This window comes from Ambystoma mexicanum, chromosome 2q (genome assembly GCF_040938575.1).
Source record: "Ambystoma mexicanum isolate Mex_15411 chromosome 2q, UKY_AmexF1_1, whole genome shotgun sequence".
Lineage (NCBI taxonomy): Eukaryota > Metazoa > Chordata > Amphibia > Caudata > Ambystomatidae > Ambystoma > Ambystoma mexicanum.
In genome coordinates this window covers 637,245,960-637,268,492 of record NC_090924.1, presented here as the reverse complement: position 1 = coordinate 637,268,492, position 22,533 = coordinate 637,245,960, and the positions used below count along the sequence as shown (strand labels likewise).

General features: G+C 48.0%; 1 protein-coding gene across 3 annotated transcripts in view; it reads left to right on the top strand.

Moving 5' to 3' along the window:
* CLEC16A (C-type lectin domain containing 16A) overlaps positions 1-22,533 on the top strand; it is a 1,932,649-nt gene that overhangs the window by 812,903 nt on the left and 1,097,213 nt on the right. For all 3 annotated transcript variants that reach the window (XM_069647805.1, XM_069647806.1, XM_069647807.1), the window contains exon 13: positions 19,919-20,041. In XM_069647805.1, coding sequence (XP_069503906.1) covers positions 19,919-20,041 — 123 coding nt within the window. The remainder of the gene's footprint in view (positions 1-19,918; positions 20,042-22,533) is intronic.

Here is a 22,533-nt window from a genome sequence, read left to right as displayed (position 1 = left end):
CAAAGCTGCATATTTTCACATTCCCTTTCGAAAGGCCCACAGAAAATGTCTAAGATGTGTGGTGGGAACAAACCACTATTAATTCAAAGTCCTCCTGTTGGGTCAATGCTCAGTCCCAAGAACATTTACAAAACGCCTAGCCCCACTGGCCGTGTCGTTCAGGAAAAGGGGATACCACATGTATCCATATCTTGACGATTGGTTAGCAAGAGCAACATCGCATTCGGTGGCAAAAATGGCGATTCAACAGGTGTCCAGCACCCTTTCACGCCTCGGCTTCGCAATAAACTTAAGCAAATCCTGCTTCGCGCCATCAAACACGCTAGTTTTCCTAGGGGCTCAATTCAACACCATTGAGGGCCAAGTATGTCCCTCAGAACAGAGGGCAGAAACAATACCCCATCTAGATAACCACGCTACTCCTCACTGATGAGGACCAACAAGGCCAAAACATGTTTGGGGATGCTTGTGGTCTCGTGCAGAAGGGATGAACTGCCCCTTTTGGGGTGGGACCAAACCTGATTTGCATATGGTCTTTCCCCTTTTATAATGGCTTGGCAGGCGAAGAATGATGGTCTGGAGGGTTGCCCAGAGCAATGCCAGAACTTAAGATTAATACTAAACCTTCCAGCCATCACCTCTTTTGTTTCGCTGTAGTCACAGAATCCTACCCAGGCGCCAGGATCTCAGTCAGAGCCTTCATGCAACTTCTGGACGCCATGTCTTCGTGTATCCCATTAATCCAACATTGCAGACTACAATTGAGGCCTAGCGTATCAGTGGTCCCAGTTTATAGGATCGTGGAACGACAAGTTGACAGTAACAAAGACACGCACAAACAACTTGCAGTAGTGGCTCATGCCATCTCACATCACAAAGCGAATCCCGCTCAGGGACCCTCCATTTCAAGAGACTCTGATCACAGATGCTTCACTGACCAGATGGGGCGCTCACGCAAACCAGCTGTCAATAAAGGGCCATTGGTCCCCGGCCAAAACACAACTCCACATCAACATCTTAGAACTGAATGCAGTAGCACGTGCCCTTCGCTCCTTCCAACCAGTGCTCAAGAACAAAGTCGTAGGAGTGTTCACAGACAACACAACCACAATGTATTATGTGAGAAAACAAGGGGGAACAAGGTCAAGAACACTATTGAGGGGAAGCCCAGCAGTGTGGCATTGGGCCATCAATAACAGCATACAATTGCAGGCATACCACCTTCCAGGGAAGGAAAACGAAATGGCAGTCCAACTGAGCAGAGCCAACGACCAATCGCACAAATGGCAACTGGTGGACTGGAAACCCAAACGGATCTTCGACAAATGGGGAAATCCAACCATCCATCTGTTCGGCATGTGGGAGAACAAGAAATGCCCCCTGTTTGCAATCAGATATCCTCATCACCAGTCTCTAGGAGATGCATTTGCAATGTCATTGGAGGGGATCTTCGCCTATGTGTTCCTCCTGACACCGGTGATATGCAAGGTCCTGCAAATTATTACAACTTACAGAGGTGCACAGTCATTCTAGTAGCACAAACATGGGCGAGGCAACTGTGATTCTCCAAGCTTGTCCACCTATCACGGGACTGTCCAATCCTTCTGGGTCAGGACCCCGACCTACTCTCCATATGCAACCAGCAAGTACTTCATCACAACCCTGAAATCCTCAACTTAAATCAATTTAGCAAAATAAAAGCTGTCTCCAACGGTATCTGTTCAAAAGGGAAATAAGTCCCAGCTCATGTCTAATAATAGCATTTGGCATGGAACTCGAAAAAAAAGAGGACCTCCTTCTAAACACGACTATGCAGATAATTCAAGTAGTCACCTAGATCCAGTAAATACATATCTAAACCATACAGCAAGATGGACTCGATCTTCATAAGATAGTATTTCAAGAGTCAACCTTCCATGTGAGCTCTGTGTGAGTTTGAGATCCTTGGCAGAATTAAAACATGCACTGATCGAGCTTGGTGTGAAATTCACAGAGCAGACGTTTGAGGGTTGTGGGCACAACTAGCCTTGATGCTGAGCTGATTGCCTGGATAGTCGCTGAGAAACCCAAGCGGAAAGCATTGTGGCCTGACCAGAACAGACTGCTGCATAGCATTGTTAAACGATGGGCGGCCTCCCCTGCGGAGGTGGAGACCGCTGCAGAAGCCCTGTTGCTGTGGACACTTGTAAGCAGGCAGGTGGGGGCCAATGGGGAACGTGAGCACTGTTACAGACACTCTATTGCTGCAGGAGGTTCTCCCGGAGCTGTGGTATTCTGCGGCGGGCGACGGAGATGCCCACTGCACTAAAGTTTGCTCCGAGGTGGAGGAAGTTGCTCGCTCCCCTCTGGGCTGCGAATACACTGCGACCGGCTTTGACAATAGCTGCCGGACCGCAGGCAACCTGAGAAGGCGTGGAGACCGCTGGCGAGCTACCCGGATACACAGGGCCCACGGCGGGCTGTGGCAACACCCACTGCACAACAGAACTTCTCCAGCATGGGGTCTGGCATCTATCCACATGCTCATGAATATTCCCCGTAGTCGAGATGGAATCCTCAATAAAGAAAAAATCAGTTTAATTTTCATTTTTGAACTGCCTTTCTCCTAACAACCAATCACTGAGCTCTGAGTCATACTGCCCCAGCCAATGACTGCCCTCTACCTACGCCCCTCCTCTGGCAGCCATCTTCAGATTTGTATTGCACGTTCAAGTGTTGGGAGTCCTCTTGTTTAGCTCTTGAGCTTTTACTGCGTTTTTTCACTTTTTGGAAGAGTTTACTCTATTTTTCGGTCAATCGAGACTTGTGCTCCATCGATCTACCTTTCCGATTAACTGGGACCCGTTTTTTTGGTTTCTTCAGCACCCCTCAAGGGTGAATTTCGTGGAGTTTCTTCGTGGAGGCTTCCAGAAGATTCTTCAGGTCTACGCCACGTGTCGGAGGAGAAGAAGGATTCAACACCCCTGTTCAGGATTATCTCTGACTGCGCCTTGCGGAATGTATTTGGACGACAAGCATTCCCAGTATCTTTACTGCCTGTACCCATCGCACAAGGAGGAAGATTGTGCATTTTGCCAGGAGATGGACACGATGAAGGATCGGCACAGGTGGCTGAATGAGTGGCTACAGGCCAAGGACCCTGCTCTGGGTGGGTCCCAGCAGCATGCCTCTCCCAGTTCCAAGAAGACTAAGCGGGCTTCTAAGACCTTTGAGGACGCCCCTCCCGCAGGGGTCCAACAAAAGGCTAAGCACCGCAAGTCCACTGCCACCGGGAGCGCCATTACGACGGGCTCCTCGGTGGCCAGGGCGCGTTAGACGTCTCCAGCTTCAGCCATCGGTCAACGCTCAGGATCTTCGGCCAAGAGGAAGTCAAACCATGCTTGCAAACTCAAGGAGAATCCCAAGACCGACCTGCCAGGGAAGGCCACGGGGGGGATCAGGGTACGGACCCTCCCCCTAAGGAGAAGGCCAAGCAGGACAAGAAGGCCTCTCAGGACACGGCTCCGGTCCTTACTGTGAAGGCCCAGGTACACCTGGCGAAGGCCCAGCTTTCCATCGAGGGGGTGGTGGCGTCTCTTGCGAAGGCCGCCGGGTCGGCTGCGCAGGGCGCAACCCCAAAGGCGAGGGTACCCCTTCCTCCCAGGAGTGAGACTGTGTTCTGGCCCATAGAAAAGATCCCAGAGAAGAAGATGCCCACCATCTCCCAGAGACCTTCTCCTCTAGAATTTAAAAAGGTTTTTATTGGCATTTTGAGACCTTCTCCTCTAGAGGCGAAGAAGGGAGTTGATCCTGCAGGGTACAGATATCTCCTCTGAGGAGGAGGTCGTCTGCCTGCAAACCATCCAGGACGAACACCACAACGAGCGCGCAGATGAAGCGACGACTAGGGTGACGACGGCGAGGATACCATCGAGGAAGAGCAGCATGGCGACGAGGGCCTGGGCTCCCAGCCGGTGCCCCAGCTGCCTATTCCGCCTCCACCGCCCCCTAGAGACCTCTTGGGGGACATTCTCTCTGCACTGCATACTCTGGTCTCGGAGATACAGACAAGGATGCCTATCGCACCAGCGATCCCTCACACGACGTCTGCGACAGCCGATCCCCTGCCGAAAGGGGAGCCTCCGGCCAAGAAGAGGGGAGTACACGCTCCACCTCCTTGCCACCCTTCGCCCCCTGCGCCAACCTCTCCCTCCCCGATGGATGAGACGGATCCTGACACGGCGACGACAGTCACGGACGACGACGGTGGGATGGGGGACCTCCCGTCGCCACCTCCCAGATCTTCCCCTGCAGAGATGGGCTTGCTCCAAGCGATGATCTCCAGAGCTTCGGAACTCTTCCAGCTTGCTCCAGAGGAGAAGGAGGGATTCTTATATCAGCGCCGCGAGGCGAAGAGAAAGACCGTCCTCCAGGTACCACTCCTGGATGACATTTGAAACAAAGGTTTGTCTCTCATGAAGAACCCTTCTACGGCCCTGGCGAAGAGGGATCGCCTTGAGAAGAAGTACAGGGTGCCGGAATCTGCGCCCAAGTGCTTGCCGGCCCAACCGTCTCCGGATTCTGTGGTGTCAACGGTGGCCAAGAAGTCATCCTCGGGCGCTTCTTCCTCGGCAGCATCCACCCCTTCGGACAGCGATGGCAAGAAGTTAGATGCCATGGGACAACGGGTCATCTCTTCTGCAGCAGCGACCATCAAGGCTGCCAATCCCCTTGCCATCGTGGCATGCTACGACCGGGAGCTGTGGTTCAAGATCGCTCCCATCCTGGACTTCCTCCCCGACAAGAGGTCGGAAGCGCTGGAAATTCTGCAGGAAGGCGAGGTGGCATTGGACCACGTCATCACGGTTGCCGAGGATATTGTTGACGTGGGGTTCTGCCAAATGGGCAACATCATTTGCGTTCGTCCTCGTGGCTGGCTCAAGGACACCAACATTTGGCAGGACGTTCAGTCGAAGGTGTCGGACATGCCCTTTGTCGGGGACAAATTGTTCGGGAAGGCTGTGTATGAGTCTCTACAGGCCATAAAGAGGGACACAGAGATGGCACGTGCCTTGGGCACTCTTCAGCAATGGAGGCTGCCCTTTTGACCCTCAGGCGGCAAGTCCCAGGGATCCTCCAAGGGTTTTGGTGGGGGTTCCACCTCTTACCACCAACCCTCCCGCTCTTCGATGCAGGAAACCAACAGGTGCTTCTCCAAGGCCTTCGAGCAGGACATCGTCATTGCCAGGGTCCTCAAGGTGGCCCTTCGATGTCCAAGCAGGATTGAATCGACCGTGGCGTCAGGCCCCCACCTGTGCACCCCGGTGGGAGGCCGGCCGGGGAACTTCGTCAGCGTGTGGAAGACCATCTCCACTGACTGTTGGGTGCTGGACGCTCTCGCCCACGGACACACCCTGGAATTTCAACGGAAGTGTCCCCGAATACCACCGGTGGCCCGGCAGGAAACCACATCCCTCAGCTATTGCTAGAGGTGCGGCCCATGTTGAGAAAAGGCACGATGGAGGCTCTGGGGCTCCAGAGTGTACTCAAGTTACTTTGTCATCAAAAAGAAGACCAGAGGCTGGAGGCCCATTCTCGATATCCGTCGACTAAACAAATACTTCAAGTCCCAAAAATTCTGGATGGACATTCTTCAGCATGTGCTCAGACATCTGGAAGAGGGGGTCATCCTGTCGTCGCTGAACTTGGAGGATGCATACTTCCACATGCCCGTTCACAAGGGGCACCGCAAGTTTCTGCGCTTCGTGGTTCAAGGAAAAAACTACCAATTCAAGGCTCTTCCCTTCGGATTGAAGTCGGCGCCAAGGGTTTTCACCAAGTGCCTGGCACCGGGGGATCCAACGTCTACCCTTATCTGGACTGGCTCATCCGGGCCAGTTTGAAGGACGTCGCTGTCAACCACACGGCGAGGACCGTTTGCATACTGACGGATCTGGGGTTCTCAGTGAACTATGCAAAGTCCTGCTTAGCTCCATCGCAGGACACGCTGTTTCTGGGATCCCAACTCAACACAGTGTCGTGCATGGCGTCTCCGTCGGAGGAGAGGATAGTGGCCATCTTGGGCAAGGTACAACGGCTGTTGGCCCTGAGAGTTGCCACAGTGAGGTCCATCAAGTTTGTGCTCGGCATGATGTCGCCATGCATCTACCTCATCCGACTATGCAGTCTACGGATACGTCCACTACAGGAGTTCCTCTTCCAGGTCAAGATCACACTCGACGAGGGATTTCATCGAGCGATACGGTGGTGAGGAGTTTGCACACATCTGTACGGAGGCGCAGGTTTTCAGACCCCACCGCACCAGGAGATGGTCATGGCGGAGGCCTCCCTGGAAGGATGGGGAGCTCACACCGGAAGTCTTCATGCAAGAGGTCTCTGGCTACCAGAGGAGAAATTGTTGCACATCAACGTGTTGGAGCCGCCTACCCCTCTCTGGCTCTTCTATTGCTCCTACTGCCACTTTACGTGCTACCAAATCTGAATATGGCTGCCAGAGGAGGAGCTTAGGTAGAGGGCAGTCATTGGCTGGGGCAGTATGACCCAGAGCTCAGTGATTGATTGTTAGGAGAGAGACAGTTCAGAAATTAAACAGATTTTTTTCTTTACCGAGGATTTCCAGCCTGACGATGGGGAATATTCATGAGCATGTGAATCCATGCCAGACTCATGCTGGAGAACAACAGTTACAGGTAAGTAACTTCCTTAGTGCGCTGGTTAGCCCCAGGACAGTGGGCACACCCTGACGACCCAAGATAGAGCCTGCCGGGTGACAGCAGCTTTGGTGTATGTGAGGGTGAGGCGAGGTGAGGGACGGCCCGACTTGAGGGCTGGCCCCAGCGATGCTGTGCAACACGGAGGGCTGCGTACATAATTAATAATAATGGGCCGTAGTGGCTCTCAGCGGGGAACAGTGACGGCAACGACGCGAGCAGGCCACGGACATCCAGAGAAATAGGTGGGTGTTGGCCTGCGTTCCTACGGGCTGAAGAGTTTGAACCAGCGATTAAGTCCATCCCCCTACCCCTCTGCTTTATCTATCACTGCCCTAGCCTACTGAGGCTGTGCCTAAGTCGCAGAGCCTTGGTGGAGGAGGTCGGCGTGGTGAGCATTGCTGCCCCTGCGCCGAGGAGCTGAAGCCGGCTGGGTTAACCCCCCAGCAAGAATATGGTACAGTCAAATTGGAGGGATACTGAGCATTGTAGGAGCGCTGGGGAAACTACATCTCTCAACTTCCCCCGGCGCCTCATGATGACATTGCATTAGACGCGACTGCAATATTACAACCTGGGAAGTGTGACGAATCCCAGGATTTTGTTACTGCTCCCATGAGGGAAGCCCCTTCCCATGAGCCGCTACCCGATAGTCCCCATGTGAGCTGTACTCAGCGGGTGGATCTCATGGGTAGGGCAACCCGTCATGGGACCAGTTATGATGGCCCTGGGAGAGGATAGTATTCACCTACTCCTTTGGTGTCCCCACTCTCCTTATCTCATACTCAGGCCCATCTGGTCCCCCATACCTCTGTATTATATTAGAGTAGAGGGTCTCATTAACACAACTGGGATTAGGAAGAGTGAGATTTATCCAAGTTTACTACAAAATACCAAGATGGGACAAGGAGGCAGAGCCAGGACGTGCAGAGACATGACTTTCCCAGAGGTCCAAACAGGATGGATCTGGCCGGTTGCAGAGGGAAGCGAAGCCCGAATGGTGAAAGCAGGCCAAGATGCGAGCAGCCGGAGACGTGAAGGAGAGTCTGGAGCTGTTGCGCCACGAGAGACCGAGCGCAGATGCAACAGAGAAGCTCTGCTACACCTCCAGAAGAGACCGGAGACTGCCCCAGACTTCTCGAAGGTTGGGAAAGGAGCAGACCGGTTAATGAGGCACTGAGGGAGCTGAGTGAGTTAAAATGAGACATATATCTTGAAGAGCAAAAGGGGATAAAAAAGGAACAATACAATTTAATGTGTAAATCCTGTAAATAAATCCTGCGAATCAAAAAGGAATAACGTAGGGATTATACAATTTGATACAAAAGCATCCTGAGAAGCAAGAGGGAAATACCAGAGGAACAAAGTTAATACGAACTTTGCAGAACAGTTCAATACATCTTGAAAAGAAAAAGCATAGAAATTGATGTGGACTTTGTAAAGCACACAAAAGGAAGGCCAAAAGGAGAAAACTGAGGAATTGTACACATTAATACCTTCCAAGAGAGTACACCATCTCTGTCCAAACAGACAATAGGTAAAGCAGGGGCATGGGTCCCACAAAAGCAAAGGAACCGGGTCTGGGTCCCATATGAAAGTGGGTAAGCCCCGCCAATGTGCATCAGGGTCTGGGATCCACATGGAAACAGGCAAAGCCCATCAGTGAAGTATATATGGGTCAAAGACCCACATCGGAATAAAGCTATCTATAACCAGTGGGCTGGAGCCCAGAAGATGTCAGGGAGACGTAGAGAAATTATAAAAGCATTAAGCGAGGAACCAATATCCGAGCAAACTGGTTGGTACTAAAAAATAATGTATTCAAGTCTGGCAGGGTAGTGATCCAGACTTCATTGGTGAATGCAGTATTGCGACATTAGATATAATCTATGGTCGGGTATGGCAGGTTAGTGAACCAGGCTTGAAAAGAGACTGGAGAGCTATATTTCATTTCACAGACACTGGAAGAGGTTCCCTTCAGAAGATTGGGCAACTGTGTTTTTTAAGAACTGAAGCTCTAACAAGAGGTAGAGGTTCCCTCCAAACTGTGATTTGTGTTTCATGGACACAAATGATCTAAGAAAGAGATTCCCTCCAAAGATTGAGCAACTATGTTTATGTTTAAGTAAGGGGATTCCTCTTGAAGATTATGTGGGCGAGGGAGGGGGTAAACAGTGTTTTGTTTATGATCTGAAGCAAGAACCAAGAAGAGGTTCTCTCCAGTGGATTGGGGAACTGTGTTTTGTTTACGTTGCCTGTGATTTCTTTACACTGGATATTTTTGCAAGAATTGGACATTGAAAATGAATATTTTTTCATAACAGCTGAGCCTGGGAGTCTATGTACCGAATGAGAAGGCCCTCCTTCTGGTTTAAAGAGACACCCAGTTTTCTTTAGTTACATTAAAAGTATAAGGGACGGAAATAGATTTAGACAAAAGATGGTGGATATATTACTTTACGGACATCCTGACAGGCTTGGTATTTCTTGTTGGGGTAGGACAACCCCTCAAAGTAAGGGGATTAGACAGGCTTTTCTTTAATATAAATGTCTTTGCCAACCAATATGCCACCTCTGTCTCAGACTCTTGCTTCTGTACCCCTTACAGAAGTGAAATGGAGAGCCGGCACTCCGGTCTTAACTTCCCAGCGAATCCCACGTTGTCCAGCACCTCCACAAGTCTATTTCCCAGTTTCTGCTTTGCCCCTCTCCTGTCGTGCCTTCCTCCGCTTGCCTCTGCACCCATCCCTGTCTTTAACTTTTGGAACTGTTTTCTGCTCTACTACCTAACGTCTTGGATTTGGACTCATAGACTGGCCTTGGGAGTTCGGTTAGGACTGCTCTCCATCACAGACTTGGAATTACTGGTTTGCTGCTATGGATCACAACTTGAATATTCTCTGTTGGACTGATTCTGGACATTTGCTTGTTTTCCTTGCTTTGCACTACACAGTATCTTAAAGTTCAACCAGCTTTGGTGATTTCCATTTGGTGCACCCGTTCATCGCTATGCCTCAGTATACCCGCTCTGCTCCACCAACCTGCAAGTAACTCACTCAGAAGGGGCATACGCTACAAAAAAGCGAACTTCGGTCCTCTGCTTGCTAATTTTGCTGTCTCTTCCTTGCAGCCAGGATCGAACCTGGTGGTATTCCTCCCGACATTTCACCCAAGTCCATGGTGCAGTGAGTAGGCTCGACCTCCTGAACCTTGAGTTTGGGAGGAAGGTCTTAAAATCTCAAGGGACCTGTTCTGCTTCCTCTCTTTATAACTTGTTATAACAGGAATACTAAGGAGTGTTTCAACTTTGAGTTGTGCACAGCCAGTTGGGAGATGCAATATTGTTACATATGTTCTTAAAAGATGGCAGTAAACGACGGTCTGTCAATTCGTTACAAGATTGGGAGGGATTAACATTCATCATTTTGAGCACTTTCGGAAAGTTGTAGAGAGATCAGTTTATGCCTTTTACAGAGTGACCCACCAATTGTGACATTTTCTTTGGTCAGAAATGGAAGTAAAAATGATAGTGAAATCTATGTATATAAAAGTGAAAATGTGTTTGCGCCAGGTTTTGTTGCAAAGTGTTGTTCCTTATTCAATTCTACACCGTTTCACAAATCTGCACCAAATTTTGCATAGTTACCCGTTAGCACCCTCCGGACATTACTGGCTACATGGCTACATGACATTTGGACACCCCACCCCTTTCCCCAGATTTCAGCGCTTTCACACATGAGATAGTTGCCTGAAATCGGCCAAACATCAATGTGGTCGTAGAAGGACCGGTCCCAACACGAGGCCCTAGGATGCACAGTTTCCAAGATATTTTCACTGCAATGTAGCGCAACAAACTGCACCGTGCCAGGGTGAGGCGACAGGTGAGGAGATAGCACAGAAGGTACAAGTATGCAGCAGCATACCAACTCTGTTCTCCTCACAATGTCTGCTTTGGGGTATGTCAGCCAACAACACACACCCATTCTCAGTGCAGTTTACTTCAGGATGCAAAGCACATAAAGCAATAAGCGAATTGCAACAGCAACCTACAGGATCAATGTTATCATGTCTGTCTACAGAACCCGTTCAGAAACCGGGTACGATCTGATCAGGATACTTGTAAAGTGTTGTCGTGTATGTCTGAGGTCTCTGAAGAATATCTTATCTAAGCAAAGGCCCCTTATGTGGGTAGAGACTACAGGAAGATGGCTGAAATTTTGTGAACTAAATATATAGTTGATCAGCTTAGTTTGCACCCATTTTTCTTGATCCAACCAAATATTCATGTTGCCCATGAATAGAAGATTTTTGAGATCCATACTTTAATCTTCTAACCATGCTACGATGTGATTGGAGGTGCTTGGAGGGTGATTGCACAGTACAGTGTCGGAGTCAATAATGCGAGGAAGACAGCTACTTGTAGTTTTCTCAAGTTTAGACATTTAGGCAATTTTTATTAAATTCAAATTTAAACCTGGCTTGCCCCACATCAGGGAGTTTCCTACCTAGTCCAAAGGCTATGGGGAAAACTCCTAACATAGACAAACTGGCCCTCACACTAAACAACAAAACATTCAAAGGTAAACAACAAACAATAACCAATAAGTGCACAGTATATAGATGACCACCACCTGTCTTGGGTGAATCCCTGCTCCAGGAATTCAAAATCATCTTAAGAAAAATGTTCAAATGAAAAGAAAAGTCTTGAATCAGTTCTTATAAGTTCTTTCAACCAAAGTTCACAAAGAAAGATGCTTGTTCTCCAAGGGTAAACAAAAGTTCATCAAACAAAAATCCACTGGTAATAGTTCTTCAGCTTTCAGTTGAAAAAAAAACCTTCCAATTTCAGCTAAGACAATAGCACCAGTGGTAGTCCTGGATATCCTTCTTATAAGATTATTTGACACAGTTCAGTTAGATGGTTAATATCTTCTTCTGCAACTCTACAATTGGTTAAGACCGCTGCAGTACATGGTATAATTGTCAGGATTCTTCTCTTTGGGTTGTTGCTTTCTTCTAGACAACCACCCTTCTACTACTACTACCGTTAAGATATACTCTTTGACTTCAAAGTAGAATACTACTTCAACAAACTTGTAAAGTAACAATCACTGACAGTTTTTATACACCACTACAGTTCAGGTACTTTTGCTTCAACTTAAGACTTTTGGATTGTTAGGCAATTAAAGACAAGACTCTTCGATCTCTACAAGTAGGCAAGGCACTCTTCTTTCCTATACTCCAAGAAAAGGGCAGCCTCTTTGCCTCTTCGATCTACTTTACGGCCACAAGTTTAAAGGTTTAACCTGCCTCTGCTTCAAGACCAACTCTCTTTCCACTCCAGCAGCCTTTAGCATTACAGGTAATTTTTGTAATCTTCTTCACAAGCACCCAGTCCCCATCCCCAGTTTTGTTCACCCCTTCTTGGTTCCAGCAATTACCCTGAAGCTGAATTACCACTTTTCCAGCCTCAGGTAACAATGTCCACTTGTATCAGAGGACTCTGCACCTTCAACAACTTCATAGACCAGATGGACAGATCGAAATAGGGCTTGTTCCACGTTAGAAAGGGTTTGCCTCTTAGCTCTGGGTTGTGCTTGTTCTTTTAATCAGTACAGCAACTTCTGAATTTAAAGAGTAAGTGTTTCGGGTTCTACAAGGTTCAGACTTCAAATTAAAACCAATTTTAGGTATCCGCGACCACTCCTTAATATAGATCTTCAACCTTAAAGGATTGCAAATGTTTGTATTTCCATATAATACGCATTTCCATATAATATCACAGACACAGTTTTAACCTCCTTTCAGGAAACAGGATTGGCCACACGTAACTTCCGCTTGATTCTGCTTTCACTTGTAACATTCAGCAACGTTACTGTTAATTTTCCGAAATGGGTTTCAGTAAGCGGTCTCTTTTAATTAGGGACATGCAACAACTGCGGTAACAGCAATTGGATGAAAGACTTCTCCCGCATGGGGTCTGGCATGGATTCACATGCTCATGAATATTCCCCGTCGTCAGGCTGGGAATCCTCTAAAAGAAAAAGGTTTCACTTTCACTTACGCACTGCATTTCCCCTCTAAACCAATCATTGTCCTCTCTGTTATACTGCCCCCATCCAATGATAGTACTCTCCCTAACCACTCCTCAGGCAGCCATCTTCAGATTTGTACTGCACGCTTCAGGGTTGGGAATCCTCAAGTGTGCTCTCCAACTATTTGTACGTTTGTTTGTGTTTTTGATGGAAAAAGTTCTATTTTTGTTTCAAAGAAGCCTGTGTGCTCTTCTTCATCTGCCGACAGCGGGGATCCATTGTCGGTGAACTTCAGTGCCCCTGAAGGGTGAAGATTGTTGAAGATTCTGCAATGCCTTTGGGCCTACTTCGCTCCCTCCGACCATGATGGAGGAGAAAAAGAGAAGGTCTCTCTTCAAGCCCTACACCAAATGTGGGATGCGGAATGTACTTGTGGAGGACAAGCACCTACAATGCCTATACTGCCTACACCCAGACCACAAGGATGTAGAGTGTGAGATTTGCCTCGGATTTTCAAAGAAAACAACGAAGGACAGGCACAGGAGGCTGGTGGCATGACTTAATGCCAACGCCTCTGATCCGTGCTCTGTGCAGGGTCATGCCTCACCCAGAACCGGCTAGTCCGAAGAGTGGTCTTCTAAGTCCTTTGAGGGCACCTCATCCATGGGGGCCCAAGACAAGGCCAAGAGCCGCAAGTCTGAGTCCACCAAGTTCGGCCGCAGAAGCGGGTCCAAAAGTGGATAGGGCTCGATCATCATCGCCTTACGCCTCCATTGCCAGCCTACCATCGACTTCCTCTTCAAAGACAAAGTCATCTACCCAGGCTAAACTATGTGAAAAATCTGAGAAGCTGTGTACTGAGGAGAAAAAGGCTGAACAACCCAAGCATTTTCAACTGCACAGGCTAAGGTTTCGTCTGCAACCCTGTCGACAACTGCTACTGCCACGACAGCTAAGGGCGCTGATCCTGCTACGGTAGCTCCCACGGCTCAGGTGTCCCCCTCAAGACGCAACACTGCTGCAGTGACTTTGGCAAAGACTACAGGCACGCCAGAAGGAGTGAAACCAGCTCAGACCCCGGTTCAAGATCCTCAGGGGGGAAAAAGAAAGAGGGGGCAGAGAAGCACCGAAACAACCCTCCCAGGCCAGCGCCCAAGAAATGGAGGTCTCGTCCATGGACGACGAAGACCAGATGAGCATGCCTCCGGCTCCGGTACCTGTGGTTCCTCAGGTCCCCGATCAGCCTCCAACAAAGAAGAGGAAGCGTCATCTGATGCCCCCGTTTCAACCTCCTCCATGTTCGGGTCCTATCTCCCCAGCAGACCTAGACACGGGTACAGGGACTGATACAGCCATGACGGATGATGACTCGCCGCATTTAGATGCACCATACAGGGTGTCCCCACCAGATGAAGTGGGATCGTTCCACTCCATAATCGCCAGAGCCTCTGAGCTTGTCCAGCTGGTGCCAGAGGAAACCAAGACGGAGGGATTCTTGCATCAAAGGGGCGAGGCCAAGAGGAAAACACTCATGGCAGTGCCCTTTCTAGACAATGTTTGGGAGGAGTGCCTGGCCCGCATGAAGAACCCTTGTACGGCTCCAGCCAAGCGGGATATACAGGAGAAGAAGCTTAGGGTTCCGGAATCTGCACGCAAGTGCCTGAGGTCGCAACTGGTCTCGGGAGGATAGCTCAGCGGCAATGCGCTCGCCTTAGATGCAAGACGACACAGAGCAACACAGGTTCGATCCCCAGGTCCGTGCTTAGAAACCTCTGGGTATTAAGAGTGTTATAGCGTTATAAATAACCTATCATATCATATATCAACCATTGCCGGATCCGGTGGTGTCGGCAGCAATGAGCAAACTGTCAGCTAACCAGTACTCATCGTCTTTGGTCCCTCCAGACAGCGAGGGGGAAAAGGACGGACGCCATGGGAAAGAAGGTGATTTACACTGCAACGTCCACTATCAAGGCGTACAACGCTCTGGCGATTCTGGCCAGGTATGACAGGGAACTGTGATACAAGCTGGGGCCGATTCTGAAGTTCCTCCCCAATGATAAAAAGATGGAGGCAATAGATCTCTTCCAGGCAATGGAAATGCGTCGAATCACGCCATCACTGTGGCATTGATCGTTGCTGACACAGGGTTCCGGCAGATGGAGAACGGTGTCTGCCTTTGTCGGGGTATCTTGCATGGCGTCGCCCTCGGAGGAGAGGATAGCAGCCCGTCAAAGAAAGGTGCAACAGCTGTCGTCGAAGACAGCCACGGTGCGGCCCATCAAGTCGTTGCTGGGCAAGTCGTCATCCTGCATATACCTCGTCCAGCTCTGCAGGTTGAAAATGCAACCCCTACAGGAATTCCTGGATGCTTGCTGGATACAGGTTTCCGGAAGCTTCACGGACAAGATCTCTCTCAACTACGAGTTCCGTCGGCGAGAGGATGGTGGGGTGTCCACTCCAACATCACCCAGGGCACGGGATTTCAAAAACCCCTATACCAGGAGATGGTCGGCATAGATGCTTCCCTGGAGGGGTGGGGAGCCCACACCGGATGTCTACACGCCAGAGGCCTGTGGCTCCTGGAGGAGAAGGATCTTCATATCGGTTATAGGTCAAAGGATCGATTCAAAAGGATCGAATGGTCAAACAATCGATTCAAAAGGACCGAAAACAAAAGGATCGAAAATGTGTTTTTTATTTTTTTTCCGTTTTTTTTTTTGGGGGGGGGGGAGGAGTCCCCCAACCGCTGTTTTTGTGGTAAAAACCACTTTTTTTTACCTATACGAAAACCCCCAAAAATATATACAATTAAAAAAAAAATTAGATCCTTTTGTTTTCAGCCCTATTGCGTCGACCCTATTGCATTCAATCCTTTTGTAGTCGGCCCTTTGACCGGACACCCTTCATATCAACATCCTGGAGCTAGGGGCCGTGTTCTGGGCCCTCAAGTCGTTCCTTCAGTCTCTGAAAGGCAAGGTGGTGAGGATCTTCACGGACAACACCACCACAATGTTCTACATCAGGAAACAAGGGGGCACTCGATCCCTGGCACTCTCCAAGGAAACGCATGACTTGTGGTGCTGGACCGTTGGACAGGAGATGCTCCTCGTCCCTCTTCACCTTAGCGGGAGTCAAGAACACTATTGTAGACTCCCTCAGCAGGGAACTGCGCTCCTGCAATGAATAGGAACATTGGCAGGACCAGGTGGACTGCCTCTTCGTCAAGTGGAGGGGACCCCAGATCGATCTATTCGCTATAGCGGCAAACTCCAAATGCCAGAAGTTTGCCAGCAGATTCCACCAACCGAGCAGTCTGGGGGGGACGCGTTCTCCTTCCTGTGGGAAGGGCTGTTACTATAAGCGTTTCCGCCGTTCCCTGCTACGAGTCAACACACTCACAGTGTCAATGCAGGATGATACTCATCGTCCCGGTGTGGCTGAAGCAGATTTGGTATCTGGACCTTCTCGGCGTCACCTCCGGTCAAGCTGCCAGGGGTTCCGGATCTTCTCACCAGAGAAGATGGTGCAATCCTTCATCGTGATCCAGGATTGCGGAACCTGAGGGCTTGGCTCCTGCAGCCCTAGAGTTTGGAAGGTATGAGTTGGCAGCAGACTGCAGGGAAGTCCTCGCCAAAGCCAGGGCGTCGCCGACCTTGGAGTGCTACGGTCACAATTGGAAGTGTTTCGCTACGTGGTGCTGGTCACAAAGGATTACCTCTTTGAGGGTCACTGCCCTGCAGATCCTGCCGTAATTGCTATCCTTGGCCAATGCCGGACGGGCGCACGCCTCCATCAAGGTACATCTGGTGACTATCTCCCGCTACACCAGGTCACCAGGAAGGTCTTCACTTTGGTCCCATCGACTCGTCAAGGCGTTTTTCAAAGGACTTTCCACATCTTTCCTGCTGGTGAAAGCTCCTGCCCTGGCATTGCAACTCAACGTGGTTCTGACAAGACTCCTGGGGCCCCCTTCGAGCATCAGACCCTGCTCAAGTTTCTCTTGTGTAAAATTACTTTTCTTGTGGCCATCACCTCTGGAAGAAAGGTAGTTGAGAACCAGTCCCTATCCTGTAAGCAATCATACCTGACCTTCCACAAATCGATGTTAGTGCTGCTTACACACCCCTCTTTCATGCCGGAGGTTCTGTAGGAATTCCACCTAAACAAACCTTTGGTGTTACCTGTTTTTTTCTAAAACCTTTGTCGCCGGTGGAAAGGGCCTTGCACTTGCTGGACGTTGCTCGTGCCCTGAAGTTCTATGTAACACACACAGAGTTTTCAGAAAACTTCACATCCGTTTGTGAACTTTGGTCCTGTGAACGATGGGAAGGCCTTGTCCAAGGCTTCCATATCAAGATGGCTCTCCGGCTGCATCACACACTGTCATCGATTGGCTAACCGACCGCTGCCGGGCGGTCTGAGAGCCCACGCTACCAGAGCCATCGCTGCGACGACTGAGTTCCTGTCTGGTGTGCCCCTGTTGAGCATCTGCAGGGCTGCTACATGGAGGTCCTTGCGCACCTCCCGAAGTTGTACTGCGTCGAAAGGGATTCCAGGGAGGAGTGCAGAGTCAGCCAAGCAGTGTTACCCAACCTTTTGGCTTGAGATGAGCCTATTCTAGAGGTAAGATTTAGTTGCTTCTGTTGAGCCTTGCCACCTCCTGTGGTTGTGTAATGTTGTAATGCTATGTATTCGTCATTCATGGCCATGTGAATCCATGCCAAACCCCATGCTGAACAAGGATTAAGTTACTTACCTGTAAACATTGTTCTCCAGCATGGGTCTGGCATGGATTCACTTGCAAACCCTCCCTCTGACCCCTCTGTGGCTCTTCTTGGTCATACTGCCACTTTACGTACTTACAAAATCTGAAGATGGCTGACAGAGGAGGGGCTTAGGGAGAGGACTGCCATTTGGTGAGGGCAGAATGACCCAGAGGACAGTGGTTGGTTTAGAGGAGAAATACAGTTTTTAAGTGAAAGTTCAACAGTTTTTTCTTTTACTGAGGATTCCCAGCCTGACAACAGGGAATATTCTTTAGCATTTGATTCCATGCCAGACCAATGCTGGAGAACAGTAGTTACAGGTAAGTAACTTAAACCTTCCCTTCCTACGCGAACACTATTGCTCTCACTAATAGTGCGCGTGTTCCATTTCCATTGGCAGAAAAAACAACAAACAGTTTATACTCGGTATCCAGTCATTGCATCGAATACAAAGCATTGAATGCCAAAAGCATTGAAAAAAATGCATCGAAAAAAAGCATCGCAAGCATTTTTTTCAAAGGTAAAGTTTTTATTTTAAGTATAATGGGTTTTAAGGGGTAAATAAACAGGTTGGGGGATCCCCCATTAAAACAAATGAAGAAAAAAATGCATTTGATGCTTTTTTTGTTGCTTTTTTTTAGATGCTAAGGCATTACATGCTTTGGCATTCGATGTAATCACTATAAACCTTATACTCGCTTATTAACTTACGCACGTGACTTTGGAACTGGCAACGGTTACCAGCAAGGCTTTCTGTGTTAATCTGGATGCTGGGCTTCACTCACCGGCTCCAGAAACACTGCGGTTGTGGGCTGCTTCTCTCTCCTGAATTCTTTAACTGCTACTACTATTTTGTGCACTTTTGAGACCCACACCCTTCTGTAACACGGGTGTTGGAGTCTGGCCATGCCAATGGGGAGTCTCCTTCACTCCTCAATTCCTCCGCTTGCCATCAGCTACGGACCTCGGGTGTCAGCAGCACTGCCATGGCTGTGCAATCAGAGCTACTCAGCACACATGGGGAAAGCTCCACTCTTAACTCTTCTTCCTCAGTGCAGCCATGGCAATGCAGTGTTTGAGACCACAGGACACTCCTTTCTGTGATCACACTTCCTTGTGAATTGCCAGCGTTGTTCTCTTCTACCGCTACTCCTACTGCCAGCCTTCCAGCTTCTGCTCCTTTCTGGCTGCAGCCTTTTATGCCTCTCAGGTTTGGCAATTGGCTTCAGGCGGGAGCCATTTGTTTCAAATGCATGATCCTGACAAAGGCTATTAGGCTTACTTTCCGGACAACCTCTACATCCCTCCTCGGTCCTCTTCTTCATTTTTGTCCCTATATAATTCTGGGAAATGTCTCCTTCATTAAAGTTAGGGTTTTCTACTTCCCTAGTAGTTTTAAGGGCAGATTGAATTCCATCGCCCTTTTTAACATAGGGGCTGTAGGTTATAACTCTATTAGAGAAAGTTGGCTTAGAGAAGACACCATGTTTGCTATTCCTTATAGTGTACCTTTGGCAATGAAAAAAAGAGTGTCTCAGGAAAATGACATCACAATTGAAAGTCAGTAGGGAAGTTGGGAAATTACGTGTATTCTAGCCAAAGCGAAGAACACGTCTCTAGTGAAATAACCATCCACGATTGATGGTATGTGAGATGTAGTTCAGAAGGCTTAATATGCCTATATACCAGAAGGCCCTCCAATTCTACATAGCTAGCCAATCGAAATGTAAGGTTAGCTAATTCAGTCAATTAAAATGCATAAAACATTAATTTAATTTGTAAAACCAAGAACAAGGTGCAATCATATTACATTTAAATTCAGACGTTCCACTGTTGGTAGCAAGCAGGTAACGCAGACTCACCTTGCTACGATGCAGGCTATTTAAGTCTCTGTGTCTCAGGAAAATGACATCACACTTGAGAGCCAGCGAGGAAGCTGAGAAATGGAGTACATTCTCACCTAAGCAAGGAATGAAAATCTTTTTAAGATAACAATCCTCGATTGACGCTATGTGAGATGTAATGCAAGGGCATAAATATGCTGATCCACTCAAATCCTAATAAAATCAAACATCTTAATCACTTGTGGCAATTATTAGCCATTGCCTTTTTCATCTGGAAAATAAATTGATAGTTTGAAATGTCTGTTCTTTCCATAAACTATAAGCTGAGTCTCCGTTATAAATTGCAATCTCATACTTTCCAAAACATTTAAATATCTATCACATTTTGATTTGAAAACCTCATTTTTCATCTTTTTCTGCTCCTCTTTCTCTCCACAGCAATAGTACTCTGTTCTCTCCTATCATACAAGTACTGTGGGTGACCAGGGGCCTGAGGAATGGACACCACCGCTTTAGTAACCTATTTTAAAAGTGATGCATTCATTTTTTTTTCTCCTTAGGTATGAATCCGATCAAGTTAGAAAGGATTCAGCTTCCGGTGCAGATTATAAAAGGGAAGAACTCCTATAACCAACTGTTAGCAGAAAGACTCATTAGGATAATGAATCAAGCTGCTCAAGCAGGTATGCGAAATGTCTTGTGTTTAAAGTCGGTCTATATAACAGTACAGCACTCTGGCACATTCTCTGAACGTCATATTGTATTCATTTCCTTTCTCGTTTTAGATTGCGTTTTTATTTCTTAGCTACTGGTTTCGTCAGTTAAGGTCCAAAGATGATCATCTGCATACCTAAACAATGTACTCAATATACACCTGTTCCTTTGCATGTGTCATTTTCCTTTTTTGCCTGCGAGGACAGTTGTCACATTCTGGTGCTTGCTTTGTTTGAGCGCAGCAACAAACAAAAAAACTGACAGCAGTATCAACACATTTATGAAGCCCCATTTTCCTGAATGAAACATGCAATGTAGATGGATGAAATGAAAACACGCCGCTTTATGGGACAGTGTCGGTGCTTTAGGTTGTCGTGTTAGGGCTAACTGGTGTTGAGAGGTTCTGTGTGAAAGGGCCAAGCGATAGGACGATTGCTGTAGACGCCGTGTAAGGTTATGTGTGGTGCCTGGTAGTACAGCAAGGTAAAATTACAGTGTTTTGCAGCACAGTGGGAAAGCTCTCGAACACATTGTGAATTATGTTGAGTGTGCAGTGAGTTCTGTGTGATGCAGTTATAGTTGGTTTGCATTGTGAATTATGTGGCATGTAACGCGAGTGCCGTGGGATGCATTGCAAATGCAGGTAGGTGCAGAGACATTTCTGTATGGTGCATTTCTAGAGCATTGGTGTAAAGTGTGTGTGCTCTGGGTATTACACTGATACAGGGTAGAACAGTGCGGTGTACTGAGATGTTGTAGACTGCAATACAAAGTGTGTAGGGAGCAGTGTGAGTGCCATAGTTTAATGTGTTAGTGGCATTGGGTTCATTTGAAAGCAGTAAGGTGTATTGAGGCACAGGCACAGTGCATCGCTTAATGCTCCCACAACCGCCAAAGCACTTCATCTGTGTCCATTTACAGCCACAGCATGTGTATACAGCACCTGCCAGAAGCGTGAGAGCCTCTTCACAGACAATGAAACCTGAAGCACTTCAACATTTGCTGCAAGTAGGAGGGCGTTCGCGTTTTTGTCAGCTTTTGAAAAGCTTGGGGTTTTACACCAGGTTAGTAAGGGTAATTCGGTCATGGACCCTTTCACCTCTGAGCCTAGAGAGAACCTGAACAACAGTCATGCCTCACTGTGCCTGGCATTTCAGTACTGGACTGTTCTTGCTTGTTCACCCACCTGAGAGGGCACCAACCAATAGTACAGGTTATTCAACCCTGTTCGCTCTCAGTAGAGGGGCTCTCACAGTTTGGGCAAAATATGAACGTTGTACCCACCTCACACCGGCCTTACTTTGTACTTCACTGTACTGCTACTGTGTCGTCATTGCACTTAGCCCACAACTCACACAGCACAGAAGTACCACACACAGCACAGAAGTACCACAGAACACCCGACCCCAGTGTTGTGCTCCTTTCTTTCCCTTTCCCCCAATTCATCCTCTTCCTTTCTTCAGCTCTGTCTCTGATGAAGGCATTGTATCATTAGCAGAAAGATGATGTGTTTTCAATCATTTAATTGGGTTAATGGACTGTTGATCCACTTTCATATTAACAGTGATAGTGTTTTGACATCTTGATAAGTTCAGATGTGTGCTTGGTAAAGAAATATAGCCTTGTTGAGGCCTGGAGAGAGAGCGCAAAGTAGTCTTTTCCAATATACCAGCAGCAAAGGAATCCAGAGCCCTTAAATTGTAAACTTGCCCACCATTCCCTTTTGCAAATCTATGGTAATTATAGCAAGAAATAGTAGTAGCGGAAGTACCTGAAAAATACCGAAGTACCTTTTCCAAGTATCCTTAACCGCTTACCATGTTTTCCAAGCGACTATTTTAGCCTTGTCATTTTCGCCGTGCCAGTTTATTTTTACAAATAAATAAATGTGCTGTGTGTTTGGGGAAGGGGGATTAAAAGGGGTGGAGGGAGTGGGTCAAAGATGGACTTTGGGGGGGACACACCCTTAAAAAAAAAAGTGCGCCAAAAAAGGCTGCGTGAAAACACCAAAGGAAAAATACCAACGGCTAAAATAGCGATAAAAACACGGGAAACCTCTATCACATGTCCACCCGTAGAAGTAGGAAATGTATGTATGCAAGGTTCATAAACCTCTTTGTTACTACTGAGCTTTAACACAATTGACATATTAGCACTGAGCGATGTCCCCATCCAGTAGCCAAGCTCATGAACTTGTTCTACAAATAGGGTTCTTTCATGCCACTTACAAACTCGGTGGATTGAACTTTCTCTCAAAGTTATTGTCTCTTCTGCCTGATAAAGGTTTGAATGAACCCCTCGACCTCCCCCGCGCCCAACTCGGCGAAATGCCAAATCATAGAATTCCGATTACTTCTGAACAAGACAGAATGATTTTTCCTTTATCCCAAGAAATGGGACTAAATGACTTGCACTTGACAACCTCCTTGTCAAAACCAGTTTATTCTATTTATTTGATTTT